Source organism: Acanthopagrus latus, chromosome 13 (assembly GCF_904848185.1).
Source record: "Acanthopagrus latus isolate v.2019 chromosome 13, fAcaLat1.1, whole genome shotgun sequence".
Lineage (NCBI taxonomy): Eukaryota > Metazoa > Chordata > Actinopteri > Spariformes > Sparidae > Acanthopagrus > Acanthopagrus latus.
The window spans coordinates 4,538,290-4,561,290 of NC_051051.1; the positions used below are offsets into that span (position 1 = coordinate 4,538,290).

At 42.5% G+C, this 23,001-nt stretch overlaps 2 protein-coding genes across 6 annotated transcripts in view; one reads left to right on the forward strand and one right to left on the reverse strand.

The window, feature by feature from the left end:
* tmlhe (trimethyllysine hydroxylase, epsilon) overlaps positions 1-9,418 on the reverse strand; it is a 33,859-nt gene extending 24,441 nt beyond the window's left edge. For 2 of the 5 annotated variants that reach the window (XR_005078477.1, XR_005078476.1), the window contains exons 1-8: positions 5,913-6,444; positions 5,699-5,823; positions 5,382-5,558; positions 2,406-2,685; positions 2,142-2,261; positions 1,778-2,014; positions 1,168-1,306; positions 828-973 (exon numbers count right to left, since the gene is read on the reverse strand). Coding sequence is in view for 3 of the 5 variants with exons in the window: in XM_037118950.1 (XP_036974845.1) it covers positions 842-973; positions 1,168-1,306; positions 1,778-2,014; positions 2,142-2,261; positions 2,406-2,685; positions 5,382-5,558; positions 5,699-5,823; positions 5,913-6,073 (1,371 nt within the window). In the remaining 2 variants the exon portion in view is untranslated. Of the gene's footprint in view, positions 1-111; positions 974-1,167; positions 1,307-1,777; positions 2,015-2,141; positions 2,262-2,405; positions 2,686-5,381; positions 5,559-5,698; positions 5,824-5,912; positions 6,445-9,251 lie in introns of those variants that run through there. The other 3 variants (XM_037118951.1, XM_037118950.1, XM_037118952.1) reach the window with 3 other exon arrangements.
* A 176-nt stretch (positions 9,419-9,594) lies between these two features.
* On the forward strand, positions 9,595-20,412 carry mpp1 (membrane protein, palmitoylated 1). The gene is made up of 12 exons (XM_037118949.1): positions 9,595-9,858; positions 14,341-14,469; positions 14,589-14,667; positions 15,540-15,625; positions 15,741-15,809; positions 17,968-18,164; positions 18,310-18,413; positions 18,507-18,587; positions 18,742-18,822; positions 18,911-19,113; positions 19,383-19,457; positions 19,568-20,412. The coding sequence occupies exons 1-12, from the start codon at positions 9,736-9,738 to the stop codon at positions 19,742-19,744; spliced, it is 1,404 nt and encodes a 467-aa protein (XP_036974844.1). The 5' UTR covers positions 9,595-9,735; the 3' UTR covers positions 19,745-20,412.
* The last annotated feature ends 2,589 nt before the right edge of the window (positions 20,413-23,001 follow it).

A 23,001-nucleotide genomic window follows, 5' to 3' on the forward strand; every position in this document is an offset into this window, starting at 1 on the left:
TGTTTCAAGTGGAGTTCAGGATTACATTCATACAGCCTTGATTGTAGATCCAACTACAATCTAAAACAATCAATATGTGCAAAGAGTGAGACATGATCGATGGCACTGAGCTGTGCTTTCAGTGTAATTTTAATTAAATCTCTGTTGTACAGTGCATTCGGAAAGTATTCAGTCCTGTTGTACTCTTCCATCGCTTGTTATATTGCAGCCTTAAAAATCATTATCAAACTTGTCTAAAATCTCTCTAAGTAAGAATCAGATGATCACTCTAGTTGAGCCCCAGAGATCCTCTAAAGACAACAATCAGTGCAGCCGTTGTGTCTTTGACTGAAGCCTCTCCTCAGTCACAGACACCAAGACTGAACTGTTGGGCCTCAGTTCTGGGCGTTGTGTCTTGAGGAAACCGGACATGCACTCTGTGATGAAGCGTGGTGCTGGCAGCATCACACTGTAGGCTTTGTTTTCAGCCGCGTGACTGGACTGGGTTGAAGGAGAGATAAACGGAGGGGAATTTAGTGTTTCTTCTTTTCATCTAGGCACCTATATTTACATGTAATTTTAAATATGATTACATTTGTTTAAGGTCGACATAACTCGCAGCCGTGTTGCAGCCATGCAGTCATAGGAGGTAATCTCATCTCCTGGACTGATTCCAAACCTCTTAGTTAGCATGAATCATTTAGCAGGAGTGGCACAACTTGTTGCATCATACTCAAGAGGACTCAAGGCTGTAATGCTTCCACATAATGTAGTATGCATAAAAAAAGTGAAGGTGTTTGAATGCTTTCTTAATACACTGTAGGCCAAGTCACAGAAAGTGGAGGGACCTTCACGCCCAGGATCAGGCCTGCAGGCCGAAGCAGCGTGCGGTGCTCAGGATGTCGTCTCTGGTCAGATAGCATCCGCAGAGCTGCCTCAGGCCGGTGAACGACTCCCTCCCGTGCAGGACACGCCAGTTATCTATGAAAATCACCTCATGGAAGACAAGAGAGGGTGAAATCCTTAGATAACACTTAAATCTCTCTGTTTGCTTTTCAATCACACTAAAGCTGTAAATCGATCAGTTCAAACTGACCTTTGGAGAGGCATTTATACATTTGTTTTCTGGCTTGATCTTTTGTAAATGCAAAGATTTAAAAAAAAAAAAAAAAGTGAAGTGAAGCTTACTTTGCCTGGACTGAGTTTCACCCACAGCTCGTTCTCTGGCCGCCTTAATTCTGTCGTTAACTCTCGATGTGCCACGTACCACCGCTGAACAACGTCATGGGGGACTGTGTTTATCACTGAGCGGTCAAAGTTGTTGTATCTGGGGGAAAAAGAAACAGCATTGTTGTTGATTTTAAGATTAAAACATTTCATCACACTTTTAAAAGTACATAATATCCCTTTCAGATGACGTAAAACAGCAAAAAGCGTACCACGAACCAGCTACTGGGAAAAGTCTGCCATTATGTTAAGACTTATTGCACAAGTACGAATCTTTGTTTAAATCATATAAATAAATAACAGGTGTCTATCCTCTAGCTAGCCTCTGAGCCTCTGAGGCTCCCAGCCCAGGTACAGACTGCTAATCAGGCCACCACATGCTCCTTTAATGATATAGTGAGTGCTACAAAGCAAAGGTTTTTCAAGCGCTACATTACAGGTGCAATATGTAAGATACCTGTTGAATTCATATTCCAAGACAACAGGGGGCAGCATGTCACACAGTAACGGCTACGTGCTGCTAACTGTAGCTAACATCAAGTAGTACGCTGGTAGATGAAATCAAACGTACCGGATAAGGTAAAGTTCGTTGTTCCAAGGATACACATTGAGCACCGGGCCGATCCCCGTCATGTGGTTTTGGTGGTTGCCTGTGTTTTCCACGTACTCGTGCCTGATGGGAATATTGGCGAGCAGCTCAAAGTTTTCAGGAGACCGCTGGCGAACCTTTTCGGCCGCATAGAAGCCATCGACAAGTAGTGTCCTGCCGCCTGTTCCCTCGTGCTTGAGGCAGTGGAAAACCTGGATTCTGCAACAATAAATTGTTTTTACAAACTCTACTATTCAAATGCACATTTTCTTGGGTTTCAATTGCAATTCATCATCAAAACTCTGGGCTGCTTTCGAATCCCACAGTCCACGTCTCCTGCACCTACCCACATGGCTCCTGAAAGTATGTGGTGTCAGTGTGACGGTCCAGAGCCAGCTGGCTGTACGCAGTGTCTCCTCTGGAAAAATCTGAAGTGAAAGACCACATTCTTCCATATGTAGTCTCCCTTGTGGATAAGTATAAAAAAAAAATAAAAAAAAAACATAAATGAATGTTGCCCGCTGACTGCAAATGGCCAATTAGGGATTAGTGGCTTGACAATGTAATTTACAGGAGGTTCACACGGACCGATAAAGTCCGGTCTTGGTACCTGATGAGACTGACCCTCTGGGTGACGGCCTCTGTGGCCTCCACTGTAGCTGGGACGCCATCTACAAACGCGATCCCGTACAGGACGTAGTCTTGAAGGAACTTCTTCAGTTCGTCATCACTGTTCATGAACGTGTCCCATTTTGCAGAAGGTATGTTTGGGTTTTTATAGATGTCCGAGTTCCAGAGGATGCGAGGCTGGACGGCGCTCTGCTTCTTTGTTTCATAGCTGTGGTCGGCGAGCCAGCTCAGGCTGTACTCTGACACGTGACCATCCGGCCCTGGGACACAGAAACGTAAACTATTATTAGGTGCAATTAATTACTGGAGAACGTTGTTTAAGGAGGGTTAAAGCATAATTGGGAACAGAAGAAAGAAAAAGCGTATGTATTGTTAGGTACAAGCAATGCACGGCTGTACAAAGTGCAACTGCTGAAAGCCTCGTCCTCTCAAGGGCCCCGTGTCAAAATCTGCCTTTATTATACAAAGTTAATGTATATTTATCTAAACTGCAAAAGAAACAATCTGATGCACAGAAAACTCGAGGCAGAATATGTGAGGAAATGTGTTCGGTTCGTGATGAGTTCTCAAAGTAAGCAGGATACACACAGTTTGCAAAAAGAGCACAAGGTAACTGGGTTGGGGGTCATTATGGGGCCCACAGAACGAATTCAATTTACCTCCTGGTGGGTTAATCCAGCCCTGTTAGGGAAGTTAAGACTCAATACTCTGCACAGCCAATTTGTCTGAAGTATAACAATGCTTGAGGTCACTGTTGGTGACCATTTTATGGCTCTTTATCTTAACTGTTTGAAATGCATGAATATAAAAAGGAGTACATTTCATGCAGGTTATGAAGGGATTATAGTGCAGCTCATAAAAACTGAACCTTTGAGAACGAGCATTGAGAAAAAAGCGAGTCAGTGAGGGATGTGTTCGTGGAGAGACTGTGCACACACCAGACTCAGCTGACCTTGAATGTGCACCACTGACAGGGAGAGGCACACGTGGCAGCACACCCACAGCAGTGTGTGCATCATAAACTGTCTCGGGGCTGACGGCTCCCAGTTTGTCAGTTTAGGTAAGGTTCAGTGCCACTCTGGCGGACACATCACAGCCCGGCATCCACAAAAAACGCTGGAGTCCAGCAGCACACAGGGAGGCATCAGTGTGTCGCACAAGCCAGACAGACAGAAAGCACCGGCCTCTCCAAGCTGCAGGACGCTGCCTGCACTGCTGTGGTATTAAAAGCTTGCAGTGATGGTATCTACCTCCCCACATCATGCAGCCTAATCCATTTTTAAAATGAAATAGCTCCAGCGCTATGATTACCTTCCTGCTCATGTCAGACCTGACCCCAGCTATGTTGTGGGGTCACAAGGGTGGGGAGAACGCGAGGGTGCACATGAGCAGCTGGCAAAGGGACGCTGTAACACCTGTTTTCCTTTTCCACACCTGGCTGCTGAGGGACAGAAAGAAGGAAATTAAATCCCACATGACTTTTTTCCCCTTTGTGTGTGCAGGCAGCCATCGGAGACAGATTGAGGGATAGCTCCATCTAGTCGGTGGCTGGGCCTGATAAACTGCTTCCACTCAGCCTGCTGGGGCCTCTGGAGGGAACAGCAGTGGGTGATGAATTGGAAGTTGAGCTTTATGGGACACAACTGCATGAGCAACAGCCTTAAACCATGACTTTTACATTTCTTTTTCACCACGACCAACTACTGATATGCAGGGCTGGTTGCACTGGTGCTCCTAACACCTCAACCAGCACATAATTCAGGTGAACCCGATGCAATTTAATTTAATTTCTAAAAAAATATCACTGATCGTACCCAAAAATCAGGATTAGTTTTCTTCTTTCCACCAACGAGTCACTGCCAAATTCACTCATCATACCTGCTTAATTTCAGGTGCACCGGTGCAACTGATCCGAAGCCGTTTACAGAGCTAAGAAATTACTTTTTAACTTTTAGATTTCTCTTCACCAACAACCCGTCTGCAGCAGCGATCCACAGAGACCTCCCTTGTGTTTATGGCTAGTGACGGTAAAGTAATCTGACTGCATGAAGACAAACAAGCCTGTGATTAAACTCGACTTGACTCCTGCACAGATCTTAACGAATAAGGTGGCGTTTTAAATTCGTAGCCTTTTGAGCTGACTCCTCTACCCTGTCAGCAGCGACAGCGAGAGTTACTTTAAGTACATCGTGGATTCGTCTTAGTTTGAGGATTGCTGGAAACGTTTGTAATGATGTGATCACAAAACTCAACTAAACATAAAACATTGTTGTTTTCAGACATTTTAATGCAGAGTTCCAACATATTACATCTTTAAAGACAAATGTATGTTGTGGCAGTGTGTTAACGGTGCAGTTAATGTCATGACCTGATATCAAAGAGGGAAAATTGAATTGCTCTGTCAAATACATCAGATTTGACTCTAAATGCAAATATCTCCGTTAACTTAAAGATGTTGGCCTTTGAAATATGAACGTGAACCATGAAGGTCTATCATTGCTGCTGACTTAATAAGATCCTCACCATATTTTTCTTGGCTGCAGATGTGCCATGGGAAATCCAAAATAAAGGGCCTATATGAATCGATGTTTTCACTTTGCATCCATGTCCTTGGATTGTCAATCATCGAGTCGATATATCGATCTGGATCGATGTGCTGTCACACCCCGACAACCCAGCCAGTTTTCTGCATGTGACTCAGGTTGTTGTAGTTTAAGGCTGCAGGATTATGCAACTCTGCAGGACCACAATGAGGTGATTTTGTATTATTTTCCATTTAATAATTTGCAATGAATTTCCATCATGTTGCATGCAGTGACGTGAGGGGACTCTGGGGCCCCTGTGGGTTGGAAATCCAACTCTGTATAAAGACTTATTACTTTGTGGTGAAGGTGTATCACAGTGACACTCACCTCTGCCACTCACTCTTGTTGTGTTTCCTGCTTTTATAACTTACATGTGAGGACGAGGTGACCATCCCGCACACTGGTGCTGTCCGGCCGGATGCTGAGGTCGATGCTCCCGGTGTCCACGTTCCTCTGGTTGGTCTGCGGGTTGTAGGAGGCGGCGGAGCGGCAGTGGTCCCGCAGCCACACGTAGTTAAAACGCATCGGTGTCCCTCCATAGTGAAGCTCTGGTGAGTTCACACACACACACACACACACACACACACACACACACACACACACACACACACACACACACACAGGAGTTAACAAGTGGTTTGCCTCGTACATTCACACATACATCGGGGTTGAAACGTGATAAACTCACCGAGACTGTCCTCGAGTAATTGAAAAGACGCCGACGATGCCGCACGGATCTGCTTCTTGTGGCTCCACATCACCTGAGTCCGTTTCAGCGCAGGCTGCAGTTTCCTTATCAACGAGCCCAACATCCTGTACGTAAACACAATCTTATTAAACTTAAACTAATTGATTAACCCCTGAAACTTTCCCTGTCGTAGTCCGAGTCCACGAAGTGACACCTGAAGTGAGACTGGGCTCCATAAAATGTTTCAAGACGCCGACACGGGACGATGTTAATGATTAAACGCAGCATGGTAGTTCCCGTTATTGTGGTGAAGTGTTGTAGCCATGACACCCAGGGTCCAGGATGGCGGCTGGGCGGGGGGGCGCTTTGGCGCATGCGTGGTTGGCTTTACTGCAGTGCCCGGATGTATAGCGCACCTCGGAGGTGCGTTTAAGGCCCGGACACCTTGACATTTATCTGACGTTACTTCTTTATGTTGGCACTTTTTTTAGGTACTTTAAACAAATGTGTACTTGAGGGGGCACAACATAGTAACTAATGAGTAATTAGTGATTACACTTGGTAACTACTCAATATGATGGATGACAATTGAGAGATAATTAATAGTATTTAATGACTACTTAACAACTACTCAGTATAATATATGATTTTACACAAGGTGGCACAAAAAAGTAGCTAATGATTAAGTAATTAATAATTAATGACTCTTATTGATAACTACACTTTACTTGCTTGGTTACACAAACATTAATTAACTAACATGCAAATAATAATAGTAATTAATGAGCATGTTTGGTAGCTACTTAGTATTGTTTCACATGAGGTACAAAGGAACAGTAACTAATGAATAAGTTATTAGTAATTAATGAGTTAATCAGGAACATCTCATGAAGAAAATGATCAGTATGACGATTCACAGATATTAATGAACAGTTCAGTAATGATTCATTTATATAGTATCTTCCATTTATGAGTAATTCATCATAATTCAATATATAGTCATCGATTCAGTTATTCAGAAGTTACTTTCTACTGATTTCATTAATTACCAAGTCTTTCCTGCTTAATTTCTTACTAGTTTCTTTGTAACTACTCACAGTTTTGTTTACGCTATTGTACAGTGTTACCAAGTTGGGGTCAGATTAGATCCAGCAGACAAAGCACTACTTCAGTAATAATAATAATAATAATAATATTTACTTGGTGCAAACTCAAGCCGACAGTCAGCAACACATTAAGATCTAAAAATAAAAATATACGGTGGTGCCTTTTTGGAATACCAATACATGACAGGAGACGTTAGCGATGTAATCAGGCACTGATAAAACAGAGCAACTAGAGAGTAATCAGCTGTGACAGAAGGAGTGTTTGATGATCAATCAACAGTCTGAAAGGCCTTTTTTTCTGATATGTAAAGTAAATGACCTGCATGTTCACAGGTAACCATCCTCATGGATTCTGCTTTAGTGTGACGTTAGTGTTTGATGGCAGAGGGAAACCTGTATGCTGGCTCCCTCTGGAGTTCCCCTCCGGAAGCTCATACCTGCTCACCTGGCTGAATACCTGGCTGTTTCATGTCATATCCTCGACCCTACTGCTGTCAGAATAAATGAATTAATACATTTCATCACAAGAACATTCATTACACATGGAACATAACAGAACATCTGAGCAGATTTAATGTTTTGATCCAGGAAGTGACATCCATCAGCCATTATTTTCAACACTCTGAGTCAGCTTGATTTTGTTATGCAGTTGGTTTTACAGATACATTTGCACATACAGTCAATGTAAAAAAATGCCTTTTTTGCATGTAAATCATGTGTACAATATGGGATGATGAGGCTTTTTGTGTTGTTTCAGGAGACTAAAGTGCTGGTTGTGTAAATGCATTTTTTTTTTTATCTGACATATAAGCTGCAAGAAACTGGAGCAGATCCATTAGAGAAGATGAACAGATGCCGGATATATATATATATATATATATATATATATATATATATATATATATATATATATATATATATATATATATATATATATATATCCATGTACTTTTACACTTTTGTGGGATTTTCATCAAAATAAAGTGCATATGTGTTTCTTATTGTTGCATCTGCCGACATTAGTATTTGTACTGTACACTGGAATATACGAAGCAGTGTTGGAGGAAGTATTCATCCATTATTTTAGAAGTAATGACACACTGTACGGTACGCAAATGTTACTTAATTTCACGTGTGTATGTGTAAATAAGAAAATGTAATTAAATCACCGAACATATGTACTCATTGCATATAAATAGCTGTCATATTAAGAAATTGTTGCAGAGATATCTACCAAGGTTAGCATGCTAACCCAGACAGCCCTGACCCTGTTCTCTGTAGTCCTAGTAACTACTGCTAACTGCACAGCTGACAAAGCTAACTAGCTAGCGGCAACTATAGTTAGCGGCAGTTAGCGGCTTCTCTGACAATTTACTGCACCCTAGTCACTGTTGCATACTGCACCTTTAACTACAGTACCTGAGTAAATGTACTTAGTTACATTCCATCATTGCTAAACATTCATTATGAAAATAGTTTGAAGAGAAATCAGTGGTGAAGCTGTTTAGTTTTTTTTAATGTGATTAAATGATTCAATCAGGTATTGAATTCGATGACAACGTCTTTGCTGTCAGCTGATTAACTGATTAATCAACTTTTCAGTCAAACACCATTCCAGATGCACTTTCAGAAACATCACATTTTTTATAAGTTCTTTATAGGAAATGTACAAAAGATAAAGAGATGCAGTGGAAGTAGAAAGGAGCATGAGAAGACAATAACTGGGCTAATTACAGGCACTTAGCATTTATACTTAAGTACCTAAATAAAAGAGCAGTCTACTTATTCTAAGATTCCAAATACCTAAAATATTAATATTAGCCCAGATGGGCCCCTGGGCTAATATCAATATTTTAGGTATTTGTATTCATGAAAGATGTGCAGCTCGGTGTTCTGTTCTGTTCGGTTCGGTTCTGGACATCTTCTCCCAGTGATCCGCTGGAGGCAGCGTCAGCAGGACTCCGTTATGTTCTGCTTCCTTGTTAGCGCAGCCCTGCTGAGAGCGCTGCGGTAACGCTGCGTTCACGTACCGTCGGAAAATACCATTGTTTACGTTGAGCGAGCACAAAACGTCTTTTTGGGGAAGTTAAGAGCTAACAAAGCTAACCTGGTGCCACTTATAATTCAAGGCAAAGCTGATGTGCGGCGATTCGTATCTATAATTAGGTTGTTACTGTCTGTCATGAAAATTAGATATGCGGAAAGTTTGGTAACTTTGGGCAAAGGAGTTTATGCTAAAGATAGCAACGTGAAAATGTAAAATAAGACAGTAAAGGCTAATTAAATATTATTATGGAGCAAGACAACAATCTTAATTACGTTAGTCATGGATACATATTAAGATGAACACATGCTAGGCTAAAAACACAACAGCATACTTTCACTAGGCTGTAACTAACGTTAGCCTAGCCTACATAATGCAGCCTAAACGTTACGAAAACACATACCTCCAACACAGGCTTTTTCCCCACACTGCGTTTTTTTTGTTGTTGTTGGTTTTTTTGTTTTTGTTTTAACGTCTCCGTGTGGTCCACACTTCATATGCGTTGCTCGCGTAAACAACTGGAGTGCATGGGATTTCCGAGCCCTTGGGGGGCGCGTGAAGGCAGCACGAGCCTGCCCCTCTGAGCAGCAGCAGCAGTCAGATACATGTTTACTTGCTTTGTCAGCGGTGTTCCCGCAGCACACGTCTCATGAAGCTCACCTGCTGCTGATCACAAAAACCTTGGACTCTTTTTTTTTTTTTTCTAATCTCACGTAGAGTTTTTTTTTTTTTTTTTATCTCTTCCCTTATCAGCTGTTTCCTCTCCGAGGACGCTCCTCTTTGCGGACCTTGAGCGGGGGCACATCGGGTTCACAGGGTGGTTTTTCTTTTTCTTTTTTTTTTCTTTCGTTTTTTTTTTTTTTCTTTCCACGAGCTCACACGGAAAGATGACGTTAAAATCCAATAAAAACGAACCTGCCGTCATACTGGAGTCTGTGAGCAGCGTCCGGACAGCCCTCTCCGATCTGTACCTGGAGCAGCTCCTCCAAAACAAACCAAAGTCTGACAAGGTAAGCTGTCGTTTTTTATTGTTTGGGTTGTTTTTTTTTACCTTTCTTTTTTTTCATAGCTTTTGGTGGTTAGTGGACTACATTTTTGCTTCCGGGAAGCAGAGAAGGGGGCCACATGACTGTGGGGTTTTGATCCCCCCCCTCGACAAGACCTTCTAAGAATAGACCTAGATGTGTTTACATGATTCAACTTGCAGCAGCTGAATGTGTGGATCCATTTAACAAAGAAGTGTACGTGTAGGTCCTGTCAGCTGGTCTGTGATCAGTAAATGCTCACTCAGCCTCAGCTGGGACCCAGCAGACTGTGCATTTGCTATTTTCACTTCTGCATTTCCTCTCAAAATTGGGACACATTGGGGAAACGAGGATTTTTCACACGTCAAGAGGTTTTTTTTTCTTTTCTTTTTTTTCTGTATTTTCCAGCTGAGATCATGAAGCATTCTGCCTGTTAACGGAACAGAATCCGTCATATGTGATTGTCATCTTCAGATGTGGCAGTGAAGCACAATGTGCAGGTCAGATAGGAGGGAAATAAGAAGTTACAGTTACTCCAGCCTGATGTGGCCCCTCCGGCTGTTACTGCTGCTGAGGCATTAGTGTCAGCAGTAAGCTGAGGCTGTTTACCTCAACACACAGCACCAGGCTGTTCTTTTAGCTATAAAGTTCACATCAACACCCGATTATGTTACGAAACCTCTGACTTCACCTTTTAAAACCCCCAGCAGCACTTTCAGCGTTTGACCCACAAAGTAGTCAGAACAGTTCCAACTTAAATCCTCACTGACCCCCCTCCCTCCTCCCTCCTCCCTCCTCCCTCCTCCTCATCAGGCCCCCCAGGCCTCAGTTTGACAGCCGGTACCATCGAGGGAACTCTCTGCTCTAAACTTGTTCTCTGAAAAATATTGAAAAGTCAGCAGTGGAGCTACTGGGGGAAACGTTGAAGGGAGGAAACTCCTTTTCCTGACATCAGCAGTCTGCAGTTCAATAGCCCTGAGCAACAATCTCGCTCAGTGCTGATTTGTGAAATCAGCGTCCTTCAAGCGAGGTCACATGACTCATCATCCCACAGTTGCAGAGTAATGTTGGTTTTAAACCACATCGGGCTGATTTGACTGCATCCTATGATTTCTTTATGTGGAGTTTGGTGGTGATGACTGAAGTAGGCCGGCTTGTTCCAGCTGCTCTCCAGACTCCCCCACATACTTCAGACTTAACTGTGCTGCAGCCCTGCATAGACAGCCAGTCATGCATTTCAACACAAGGGCAGCTACTCTACTGGTCGTGTAAGCCACACTTTCACAGCTCACTGCCGCTACTGACTCTTCTGTCAGCGCACAGATAAGTTTAAAAACGCTGAAATGTAACGTAAAATGACTCACTCAAACTCTCCCAGACGCTCCTGCACATTTAACCGAGCACACCGACTCCTTCACGTCTAAATTTGTGCCGTTAAACATAATAAATCCTTCTGAGGAGGTTAAAGGAGCAGTATGTAGTGTTAGGGAAGACATCTTAGTCAGAGGAGAGAGATCGTTATTAATCGTTTCATCCTGTTTTACTTGTGTGTTTATATGTGGCGGACCCTGCCACTTTTCTAGCTTCAAACTGTCTTCTCGGGAGCTTATTTTCCTCTGAGAACAGCTGATTTATTCTGGAAAAAAAAAACATATCTCTCATTGATATTATAAATATAAATGATAGATATAGACATAATCTCATTAATAAACTACACAGTGCCCCTTTTAAGTATAAATTGAACCTCCGAGTTACACTTAAAGCTTGAAATGAATGAAGCTTCAGGTGAGCCAGAGGAGAGCTAACGCGTCATGTTTCAGCTGTCGGTGGATAATCTCTCAAAATTCTCCCAGTTTGTGTTCAGAGTAGTTGTTAAAGATTTCTGAGTGGCTCATTACCCGCACCCTGTGTTTCTTTTTAGTTTCATCTAGGTCGAGTATTGACGTCCCACTGTGTTCCTTCACCAGATCAATATCTCTTCGCCTGTTGGCAGGAGATCCGCCCCTAAATCCTACAGGGATGGGGGGGGGGGGAAACTGTTAATAATGAATGTCTCCTGATTGAAAGGCAAATCATCCGAAAGAGAAAGAGCAGCTGAGACACGATAATGTAATCACTCATGTAGTCAGGATACCGTTAGATGTGCATTGTGTTATCCTGATGCACCTCACACACTCTGCTTCCAACACAACCCGGGCGTCTTCTTTAGATTTAAGACGGGCGAACGTCCAGAACAGGAAGCACTCTGCTTTTTTTGTTTTTGTTTTTTTTGTTTTCCTGCCTCCCACCCTTTGGCTCTTTGTTTATCCTGTTGCGTCTCCACACCCACAGCTGGCATTCAAGTTTGCGACGGGGCTTCGTGACTGTTCACAGTGATTGGAAACGCATTAATGCCAAAAAAAAGAAAGGGAAAAAAAAAGCCACATGAATGCCCGTGTTTATCTCTACGCCGAGTGATAAGAGCTGACGATGACGAGAGACACTTAATTAAAAATGCCTTCTTGTGATAATCTAATCAAGCATAAAAACACACGTCCTCTGTATCCTGCTGTTTGTGAGAGATCCGTCAGTATTCCTCAGATATCTTCAGGCAGGTTATCACGGCGATAACGCTCGACCTTTAGATGGAACCTTTACCCTTCCTGGTCAGTCCCGAGGGTCGGCACTCAAAAAGCCTCCTGCTCTGTGGCTCGAGAAGAAAACTGCAAAAATATGCGTGAATGTAGCTCTAAAAGTTAAAGGATAAGTTCAGTCATTATCTGCTCACCCACATGCTGAGGGGACGTCGGGTACATTTCATAGTTCACCAAAAACATTTCTGGAGCTTCACAGCAAAAAAAAAAAAAACATAATCGCAAATTCTTTTCAGCTTATCCTGCATCCTAACCCAAGTCTCCAGACGCTTCAGGGTCCCAAATTTTTCAAGCTTCTGCACCCACTTGATATGGGTTTATGGTAGCAGCTACAGTGAAGATGCAGCTATAACAAAGGTGCAGTTAATGTCTTCTCAAATCAATTTGGGATCCTGGAGCTTCCAGAGACGTGGATTACAGTGGACGAGCTGTATGGATCCATTTGTTTTAAAGCAAGTCTCCATCTACTACAGTCGTTAAAGGGAAATACTGTAATGCTGTTTTGCTGTGAAGCTCCAGAAATGACTGAATTTACATCTTGTATCTATTTAATTCTTATCTGGTAGTTTTTCCTCTTAAAACTGGAGGGGAAAGAACAATATAAATGTCATTATATGATCCTCCAGCAGGTAGAATTTCATCTGGTTTATCTACGCTGGTCATGTGGTTCGACTAAATTACATTTGCTGTCTTGTTTTTTTTTTAGTTAGTTTAGTTTTTCGGAGCAGCTCCAGAAGGAGATGTTCTGATCTAGGATTAGAAACATTAATACGACACCTTTTTTGGATTTCAGAGATTGAAATCAGAGTGGTGGGGTTTCGGGGTAAAACATCGTTATGTGTTGGGAAATTGTATTCTCATGTTATTTAGTCAACTGAGAATATATAGTTTTAGTTAGGAGGACATAAGAAAACATGCAGTATAGATTCCTTTCTGTGTTACACACCAAGCTGCTTCTCTGCACTGTGTGTCAAAGCTGAGGTGAAAGGTCGGGAGGAGGAGGAGGAGGAGGAGGAGGAGGAGGAAGGCGATAGTAATATTTATTGGTTTATTGTCGTGCTGATTCTGGAAGATAGATAATATATTTTTCTGCTGAAGCAGTGCTGATGTGTCATTTTCACGCAGGTTCTTTTTTTCTTTTGCTGACGCAGCTCATCACGTCTCCGATGACAGTTCAGAGGCCATTTTATGGACTTTTTCATAATGTGCATTCAATGAATGACGTCTCTCTCGAGGGAACATTGTCAGGAAGTTTATCTTGTATCTCTCGCATTGTCTTTATTCATCAGAGGATCTGAACGAGAGACCATCTCTGGAAGTGGCCTGGAAACCGTGTGAGAACGGGGATTTCCTGCTTTTGGGTTCATTGGAGTGTAAAAGCACTGCGAGGATCCACAAAGCCAGCCGCTGTGCTCTGTCTTCCATCTCTGTAGCAAACTTAAAATATTAATTGGGACACTACACTTCGTCACAGATCGTCTAAAAGAATCATCTTATTTTTCATTCAATGCTTTTTTTGTCTTTTGACGTGATCGCCTGATGACACTGCTGGTATCCATGACCACATGAGCCTGGCGGAGCATATCACTGGACGGCGGTTAATGAGGTGTTATAACCACCTGGTTAATTTTCAACCTTGGAACATATGTTGAAACTACAGATGAAACGTAGCTGTCGGCAGAAAGGCTTTCGCTGCAGGGTTATTGAAGATACCGGTGTCATAATCATCTCAACTGTCCGAGTGATCTGACTCTTTGCATAAAGGAAGGTTTAAATGTCTTTTTTTTTTTCCTGATATAAAACATTAATGTAGCGTCTTTTTATTTTTTAACAGGCGGCTATGCAGACATATGAGAATAAAGGCGCTGACGTATACACCAACGGGAGTGCCGGACACATGAACGGCGCAGAGCTGACCAGGATGAAAGAAGTGGCGTTTGAGAAGAATCCCTCCGAGCCGATGGTACGCCATCTGCCTCCACACAAACACACACACACACACACACACACACACACACTTGATATTTGTTCACATTTATGTTGCTGGTTCTTCCTCGTTGAACGTGTTCTTTCTGTCTGCAGGGAGTCACTCTGAAGCTCAACGACAAACAAAAGTGTACCGTGGCCAGAATACTGCACGGGGGCATGATCCATAGACAAGGTAATTAATCATGCATTGATCCGGGTGTTAGTTCTGACCTAGTGTGTGTGTGTGTGTGTGTGTGTGTCTGACAGTTTAGGGACTGTAGTTTGTCGCAGTGTTTTATCCTAACTTGAATAAACAGGGCAAAACGGGGAACAGGCTTAGCGTTGTGTCGCTCACTTCGCTCCACCTGCTCTGCATTTCTGTTGGTCAAACCACAAAGCACATCGTTTTTCATAGAGATTTCCTCAAAGAGTGATGTTAGTCATGAGTAAATAACTGATGGCAAACTCATCTGCAGAGAAAGAAATCACAAGTAGTAAAAAAGAAAAAAAATCAAATCCCCTTCCTCACGTTGTGAAATCACTCAAATCATGTCTGGATCACTTTTTTTCAAGCTCCACCCACTCGCTCTTTCCTTCTCTTACTCTGCCTCTGATTGGCTTACCCTGGCGTTCCTACCCAACTCCTACCTTTCCTGCACCTCCTGCCCTAAACCCAACCGAAGCTCCGAGACTAGTAGGCAACAAAAAACAGAGCCTTTAATCGAGAACAGATGGACTCTACGGTGCTTGTTTTCTTCCCGCAAGCAGTTCAAAAACCATCTCATATGATCTGAGACTATGAGATGATGCACAAAGCAAACTCAAACGAATTTAATAAAGGCAGGTTATTAAAAGCTCCGGGCTCACCGATGAGCTCCTACAGCGCCGTAAAAAACCCACCGAGTGTCTCACTAAACGAGAGAAAGTGTGGGAGGGAAAGAAAGACTGTTCAGTCCTTAAGATGTGTCAAGATCGCTGATCATAAAGCCGGCTGAGCCTGTTAAGGTGTGAAATATTTGGAGTTACAACGACTTCTCCTGGCTTCTTTGTTTTTTTACTCTGCAGGGTCCTTACATGAAGGGGATGAAATCGCCGAAATCAACGGGAGAAGCGTGACGAACCAATCTGTCGACCAGCTGCAGAAGATCCTGGTGAGTCTGATGCCTTCTGATTAGACTTTGGCACTAAAGTCAACGAGACTCTTTAATTGTTACGGTTTGTAAAGCTGAGTATGAGTAAAAACTGTGTCGTTTGTGTTCCATACAGAAAGAAACCAACGGAGTCGTCACGATGAAGATCATTCCCAACCCGCAGAGTCGATCCCAAGCCTGCGAGGTAACGTGAGCAGCAGTAACACACACACACACACACCTGTCTTCAGTCTTGTGACGCCTGTTCTTGTTTGGAGTTTTGTGTTGTTTTTGTATTTGTGTTTCCCAAATTCGCATGAGTAAACTGAGAAATATGTATTTTTTATTTTTTTTTACCATTCAGATCCAATGGTAACTTGTAGTGGTGCGATCTACAAACACTGGTTTGATTTCATTTCTTTTCCCGTGTTTCAATTTATTTTGTTCTTTATTAGGGGAATTCCTCTGTTAGTCAGTGAACCGCCCAGGTGACTATATAACATTGGTTCAAAATCTAAAGCACATCGCTCGCTTTAGTTTTGGCTAGTTTTTGACTTGAAACACTGTCAGTAGTGTGTTTCACTGCTGCTCATCTACTGGCCACAACACGTCATCACCTCCGGCAGTCATTCGTGGGCCTCCTGAGGCGTCCGAGTGGCTGCTGTTACTGACTTTTAACAACATATATGAATTTAAAACAGCTTTAATTTAACAACCATTCATCTTTATACACTTTATCACTGCTTTATCTTCTTGTTTTTGCTGTGGTCAGTGATGGCAGTCTACTTTCAAAGCTTGTAGTTCATTAATATGTAGATTTAGTTGATACGCCTTTCATTCTTTTAACGCTCAATGAACATCATGTTTGGTGACCCCGACCGCTCCGGTGTACCCGACTACCGCTGGAACGACTCGGTGGGGGGAAACCACAAGTGTTCATGAACTCTACTAACAATCAGTGATAATTCATCCTGAGGGGGATTTACACGAGTTCATGTTGTGATATTTGACAGCTTAGTTAAGATGCGTACATTAAACTGATCGTTTGATAAAGAAAAAGAGTCATGTAGCACCCAATAATGTGAGAATTTTCTTTGAAATGTAATGAAATTTGTGCTTTTTGGGGTTGATGCCAAAATCAGACATCAGCTGATACACACATTTTTTTTCAGTGACCCCATTAAATGTATTCAACACAATAAATCTATATTTCCAGTGCACTGAAACAACAACCTTCACTTAAAGTTTTCTAATCAGAAATGACAGTTTTCATCACCATGAGACAACATATACAACAATACTGATGTATATCTCTGATAGGCTGATACATCAGTAGGGCTCTATAATGTCATAACTTGACCAGTAATGAAATAAAATGTCCTGATTTGTATTATAATAGCATTTTACAGACAATGTAATCTGGAAAATGATTGTATTCCCTCATCATAATCAGTGGGGCTGCAATTAAATAAACTAAATGTAGTTCAGTACGGTCACCAGATGGAAAAGAACATTTCCTTCGTTGCTCACTTGTCTAACGTCGGCCATCTTCTGACGGTGACTGCTTCAATGGACGATCCTTCCACATCGACCAATCAGGGATCGTTTAACAACAAAACACTTCCTGTCTCCGATAAACCTTAAAATGAATGTATAAACTTTCCAGACAATGAACTGGTGTCAAGTTTCAGTGTTTTCAGGAGGCTAAAATGACGCTAACAGTGTTAAAACGTTTGTATAATTACAGACTTTACATTTCGAAGATATTTTATAGTTTTGAAAAATAAGTTGGAAGTAAAAGTGTCTTCGGTCTGAACATTTTATTACATTACTGGGTTTAATTAAGTTTTTCGATCAAGTGCAAAATTTATTACATTTTCAGGAAATGATTGCCTTAATTGGTGCTTCACACTCACACACACACATTATTCTGATCTGGAGTGTGATGGATATTGGTTCTGTCGCTGCAGGAAGCGAAGCGATGATTGAATAAATTAAACCTCAGGCCGAGTGAGTGAGTGAGTGAGCTGTCCGAGATCACAACACCAACTTTGTAAATTCTGTTTAAGGGCGAATTAACATTTGCAGAAAAACAAACGACTGTGTTAGAAAATCTTCCTGTGAGTATTTACTGTCAGACAGAGACAAGCTGTAGAATATTTCTGTTTTGGTTTCAAAATCAAATAAGCACGCAGGTATCAGATAGTGTTGTCTCAGCTGACACACTGTAGGTCGTGGGAGAGTATTGATCCCGTTGGTTCTGTTCAAATAAGCTGTGACGCTGCAAATGTTTTTCTGGGCTCTTTTTTTTTTTTTTTTTTTCCTTCCAAAAAGTAAATGCATCACGTTCTGTTAATCTATAGATGTACATGAGGGCTCAGTTCGACTATGACCCCGCCAAGGATGACCTCATCCCGTGCAAAGAGGCGGGCCTGAAGTTCCAAACCGGTGACATCATCCAGATCATCAACAAGCAGGATCCCAACTGGTGGCAAGGCCGAGTGGAGAGCAGCGCCGCCGACTTCGCCGGGCTGATTCCCTCCCCGGAGCTGCAGGAATGGTAAACACGCTCCGTCATGTCCGATGAGCGATCCCCGCGCCGCCATGTCACATTTGACACGATGTGCCGCATCAGCAACGGACCGCAGCACTGAGCCCGAAATGTTCCCAGCTTGACCTAGATCTCTGTTTTTTTTTGCCTTCAGGAGGGTGGCGAGTAAAAGCAAGGCCAGAGAGGGCAGCCAGTCCTGCAGCCCGTTCGGGAAGAAGAAGAAGTGCAAAGACAAGTACCTGGCCAAGCACAGCTCGAGTGAGTGAAGCGCTGGAGTCATGTTTCGTTTCCTGGGCGATTTCTGTATCTCAGTGTTACTGTGTGACTCAAACAAAATCCTTCCTCTCGCAGTTTTTGACCAGCTGGATGTGATTTCCTACGAGGAGGTCGTTCAGCTTCCGGCTTTTAACAGAAAAACTCTGGTGCTTATCGGTAAGAGCCTTAAAAAGTATAATAAGGGAACCACTTATATCCCAAAGTCCATTTGTTTTAGTGTCCAAACAATTAAAAGATAGTTTGATTATGTAACTGAAGATCTCAGAGATGAAAGTTAATGTTTGATGGAAAATGTCATGGCTCATTTCAGGTGCGCCCGGTGTAGGAAGGAGACACATCAAAAGTGCACTCCTGACCAAATACCCTGATAAATTCTCCTATCCTGCACCGCGTGAGTCGACGTTTTGTTTTTTTTCCTTTTAAAGATGCATTTGTTTCGTTTTTTCTTCAGCTAAAGTCTTTGACTCTCTCTCCCGCAGACACCACCAGACCCCAGCGCAAGGACGAGGACAACGGACAGGAGTACTATTTCATCTCCAACGAAGCCATGACCAAGTCCATCTCCGGGAACGAGCTGCTGGAGTACGGCAGCTTCCAGGGCAACATGTTCGGTACCAAAATCGAGACCATCCAGAAGATCCACGAGCAGGGCAAAATCGCCTTGCTGGATGTAGAGCCACAGGTGAGCCAACATTACCGTTCATGCCTATTTGAGCTGTTTTGAAAGTATTCAAAATGGTGAGATTGACCACAATTTAAAAAGATAAGCCTCCAATTATAAATGATTTTACGGGTGCGCTGTGGCTCCTCCAGTCCACTCGGGCCCTCGAGCAGACTTGTCTTCAGATTTACAGAGTCTGCTTGACTTCACCAGACTTCACTGATTGAATTGCCCACTTCCACTTTTTTTTGCAAGTTGCTTATCTTTTCTTTTACATTTCTTTAAACCAGACCTTGAAGGTCTTGCGGACCGCCGACTTCGCACCTCTCGTGGTGTTCATCGCTCCCACCAACACAGCTGCTCAGGTACTAAAATTCTTTATCTCGAATTCACTCCGGTACTTCGAAGCACCTTGATCCCGTCAGCCATCGACCGTTAACCCCCCCCTCCCTCTCTGCCTGTCTTTGTCTCCTAGACGGAAAACCTGCAGATGATCCAGAAAGAGTCGGACACCATCTCGACCACGTATAGACACTTCTTCGATGTGGTCCTGGTCAACAACGACGTGGACGAAAGCGTGAAAGGCGTGGAGGAGGCCATGGAGCGCGCCACCTCCACCCCGCAGTGGGTGCCTGTATCATGGGTGTACTGACCGCTGGTCCGGCCCCACCGGTATAACACCTGTTTGTTGAGAAGCAGTGCAATATCACTCCTTACACAAACCCAGTTAGTGATGTCCCAGGTGTGTGTGTGTGTGTGTGTGTGTGGGTTTACTTTTGGTTAACTGTCACTGAGATTTTTTGCACAGATTTCATCCATAAAATAAGCAATATGTAGAATGGTTGACTTTTTTTGGTAGAAATTTGAAAACCTCACCGAGGATGTTTTCTTTTCTTTTTTTTTTTTTCTTTGGTTGTTTTAGACGGTTTGTGCTTCAGGCTTGTTGGACGGGTGACGGGATAGTTTTGGTGCTGTGATTGTTGGAACGTGAGCGAAAATGCAAAATAGGACCACAACTGTGAATGAAATCCTCACTTTTAGAAAAAAAAACAAAACAACAGGGTTTTATCATGTGAAGCATTATGTCCTTCTTTTATTATTTTTTTCCTGTTCTCGCTAGATTGTGCCATGAAATTGAGATTCTGCAACTGTTTGTGCAACCCTTCCCCCTCCCCCCGTACAGCGATAATGTCTTGAACACCAAACGTTTGAAGTCAGTCATTAAATAACCTCACGTCTCATCTCATCAAGAAACTGTATACCTCATGGGGTACTGTAAAGGCACTTTTAACCAGAAAAATAAAATTTCCCAACTCTGTTGCAACCGTTTCTTTCACCTTTTCGTGTGGAGACCTGTTCTCACTCCAGAGCCCTGAAGGAAGAACATGTCAGCTAAAGACAGGACAGCACGTGGCCGCGTCTAGAAGAACAAATCCACGTGACTGAACTGAAGTAGAAAGGCTGGTTGGACTATTTAATATCTTTCTTTTTAAGTTTGCTCTCTGTGTGTTTCATCATGAGCAGAATGACGACACGCTCCCGAGTCTCTCCACTTAGATTTTTTAGAAGCAGACTATCGAGGTCACGTCTGCCTCACTTACTTAGAAGAAGTCACGGCCTCGCGGTTTGATCAATTATAGATGAAGACTTGCGTGTTTGGATCCGTAGCACCCCGTTATCTGTATTCTCTCCCTTCATCCGCAGTGTGGGAGAAGCAGTTACAGGTGATACATGGCAATGAATCTGTTCGCAGCCTCCGTCCACGACTGTCGAACAGCTTCCCCGCGTCTCGCTTTCAGAAATATAATGTCTGAAAAATAGTGTTAATTAGTACACAAATGGGTCAGTCGGAAAGAAATCTGAAGCTGCTGCATGAATAAAAGCAAAATGAGTAGCAAGATTTAACATGGAAGTACAAATAAAACAAGCGTGATTTTACTTTTACTTGGTGTTGCCTGTTGAAGGCTTGGACAGATCTTTAATAACGAGGCATTGTGATCAATCTAATGACATCTGAAGCTAACTAACTAAAGGGGCTCTATGGCACATTTAAGGCAACTGACATGTATTAATCACCTGACATTAAAAAATGAGACTGTCCGCTGCTTGATTTTGTAACTTCTCTGTGCAAAGACTCCACGTACAGTCCAAAAAGGATCCGACTTTATGACTTTTATTTCATCTCGACGCCTCCCTCTTCTCCGCTAACAGAGAAATAAAAATGTAAATGGAGTCTGTTTAACATGAACTAACGACCGGCCTCTGGCACGACACAAATTCCACAGAATTATTAGAATATCTTTTATTTCCTACCCTGGAAAAACAGGGGTGATGAAATATATATAGATGTTTTAAAAAAAATGGGGAACAATATCACCATGGCCTAAAATCTTAAGGTTTGTTTTAAAAGACGTTTGCAGAATCAATAAAAACACATTTAAAGGGTGTTTATTTTGCGTTAGGTTATGCAGTTTCACAAGTAAACCACACCAGCGTTGGAGAAAACAGGATCACGACCCGACAGACTAACTCAAGAATGATGACCGACAACAGTGCCGAGTCATGCCAGCTGTGTGCATCCTCCCAGCAGATTGAGGTCACGACCATGAGTGGAGGGAGGCAGCTACCTCTGTCTGCACTTTCTACTTCCACCACCAAGGATGCTGGAAAATGATGCAACGCTGTCCTACGGCGCCACCGTGTGGGATCTGAGAGTATCGCCCTCCTACGAGACAGAACATTTTATCCTTGAGGAAGCCACATCATGTGCTCGAACACAATGTTCAGATGATAATTTGACAATCGAGCAGTTAAATCATTCAAATGCACTGAAGCTACCGTGTGTCGTTAGAAGGGTTTCATTTAGCTTCTCATCACACTCACATTCTGAGTGTTTGTATCTTCATTTCACCAGCATGTTTTGCAGCATGTCAGTTTGTTTTAAAGGAGCTGTATGAAGAATCACATCAGGTTAGGTTACATTGCATGGACTGTAGTTATCCCACAACAGGGAAAGTCACTTGTTACAGCAGCTCCAGATGCAACAAATACAGGAAAAAGAGGCAAAAGGCAAAAAGTTAAACAGAAAATATGCTGCTGAAAGAGCTGCTCAGTGCTTCCACAGTCTGGTGAGAAGTGCTGACAATGAATATATATATTCTATTATCAAATAGATAAGTGTCAGGCAAACTCGCCTGAACACGTTTGTTTCTTTGTAACTAACCAAGATGAAATGAAGCTTTTCTAGAAAACATCTCGAGTGTATTTTGGTTCCAGCGGGTGAAACTGAGAGGTGGGATTTGCAAACTCGCGTGAGACCTTCAGCCTGAAGCCAGTCCATGTGTCAGGTGAGGTCAGGTCAGCGGGTTTAGTGGGTTCGATATGTAACTGGATTTATCTTGTCCAGGGAAATGCTCAGTGTTAGTCACCGGCACAACATTTAAAAAGAAAAAAACTGACACAGTAAAGTGCGTTCTCTCCAAACACTGGTACGATTAGAAACATTTTAATGAAAGAAAGCTGCAAAACTGCAAAACACAAAACCTCTGAGGCCTAATTGATGCACAGACTGTTGATTAGGCATCAGGTGGTTTTTCACTTTCTTTGGATTTACGGACCAGTAATCTGTGAAGATTATAGATCCAAGACATGTCGAGAAGAGCACTGAGGAGTGAAACGCAACTTAAATTCAGACCAATAAATAAATAAACAGATCATTAATTAGCCTGGCAAATGTATGTATGTATGTCTTTCTTATCATATCTTATTATATTAGATTATCTAAATAAAAATGTCAGAATTAATCCTCTAATTAACAAAATATATAAATTCATTGTTTTGTTATTTTCTAATGATTTAAAGATTTTCCTTTTCTTGGGAAACTCTGACAGCCTCCCGTCAGGGAGCAGG

Coding starts and splice junctions, on each gene's coding strand:
- mpp1 (XM_037118949.1), top strand. CDS start 9,736: ATGACGTTAAAATCCAATAAAAACGAACCTGCCGTCATACTGGAGTCT. Junction 14,470..14,588: donor AGAATCCCTCCGAGCCGATG/GTACGCCATCTG, acceptor TTCTGTCTGCAG/GGAGTCACTCTGAAGCTCAA. Junction 18,165..18,309: donor TCCCCGGAGCTGCAGGAATG/GTAAACACGCTC, acceptor TTTTGCCTTCAG/GAGGGTGGCGAGTAAAAGCA.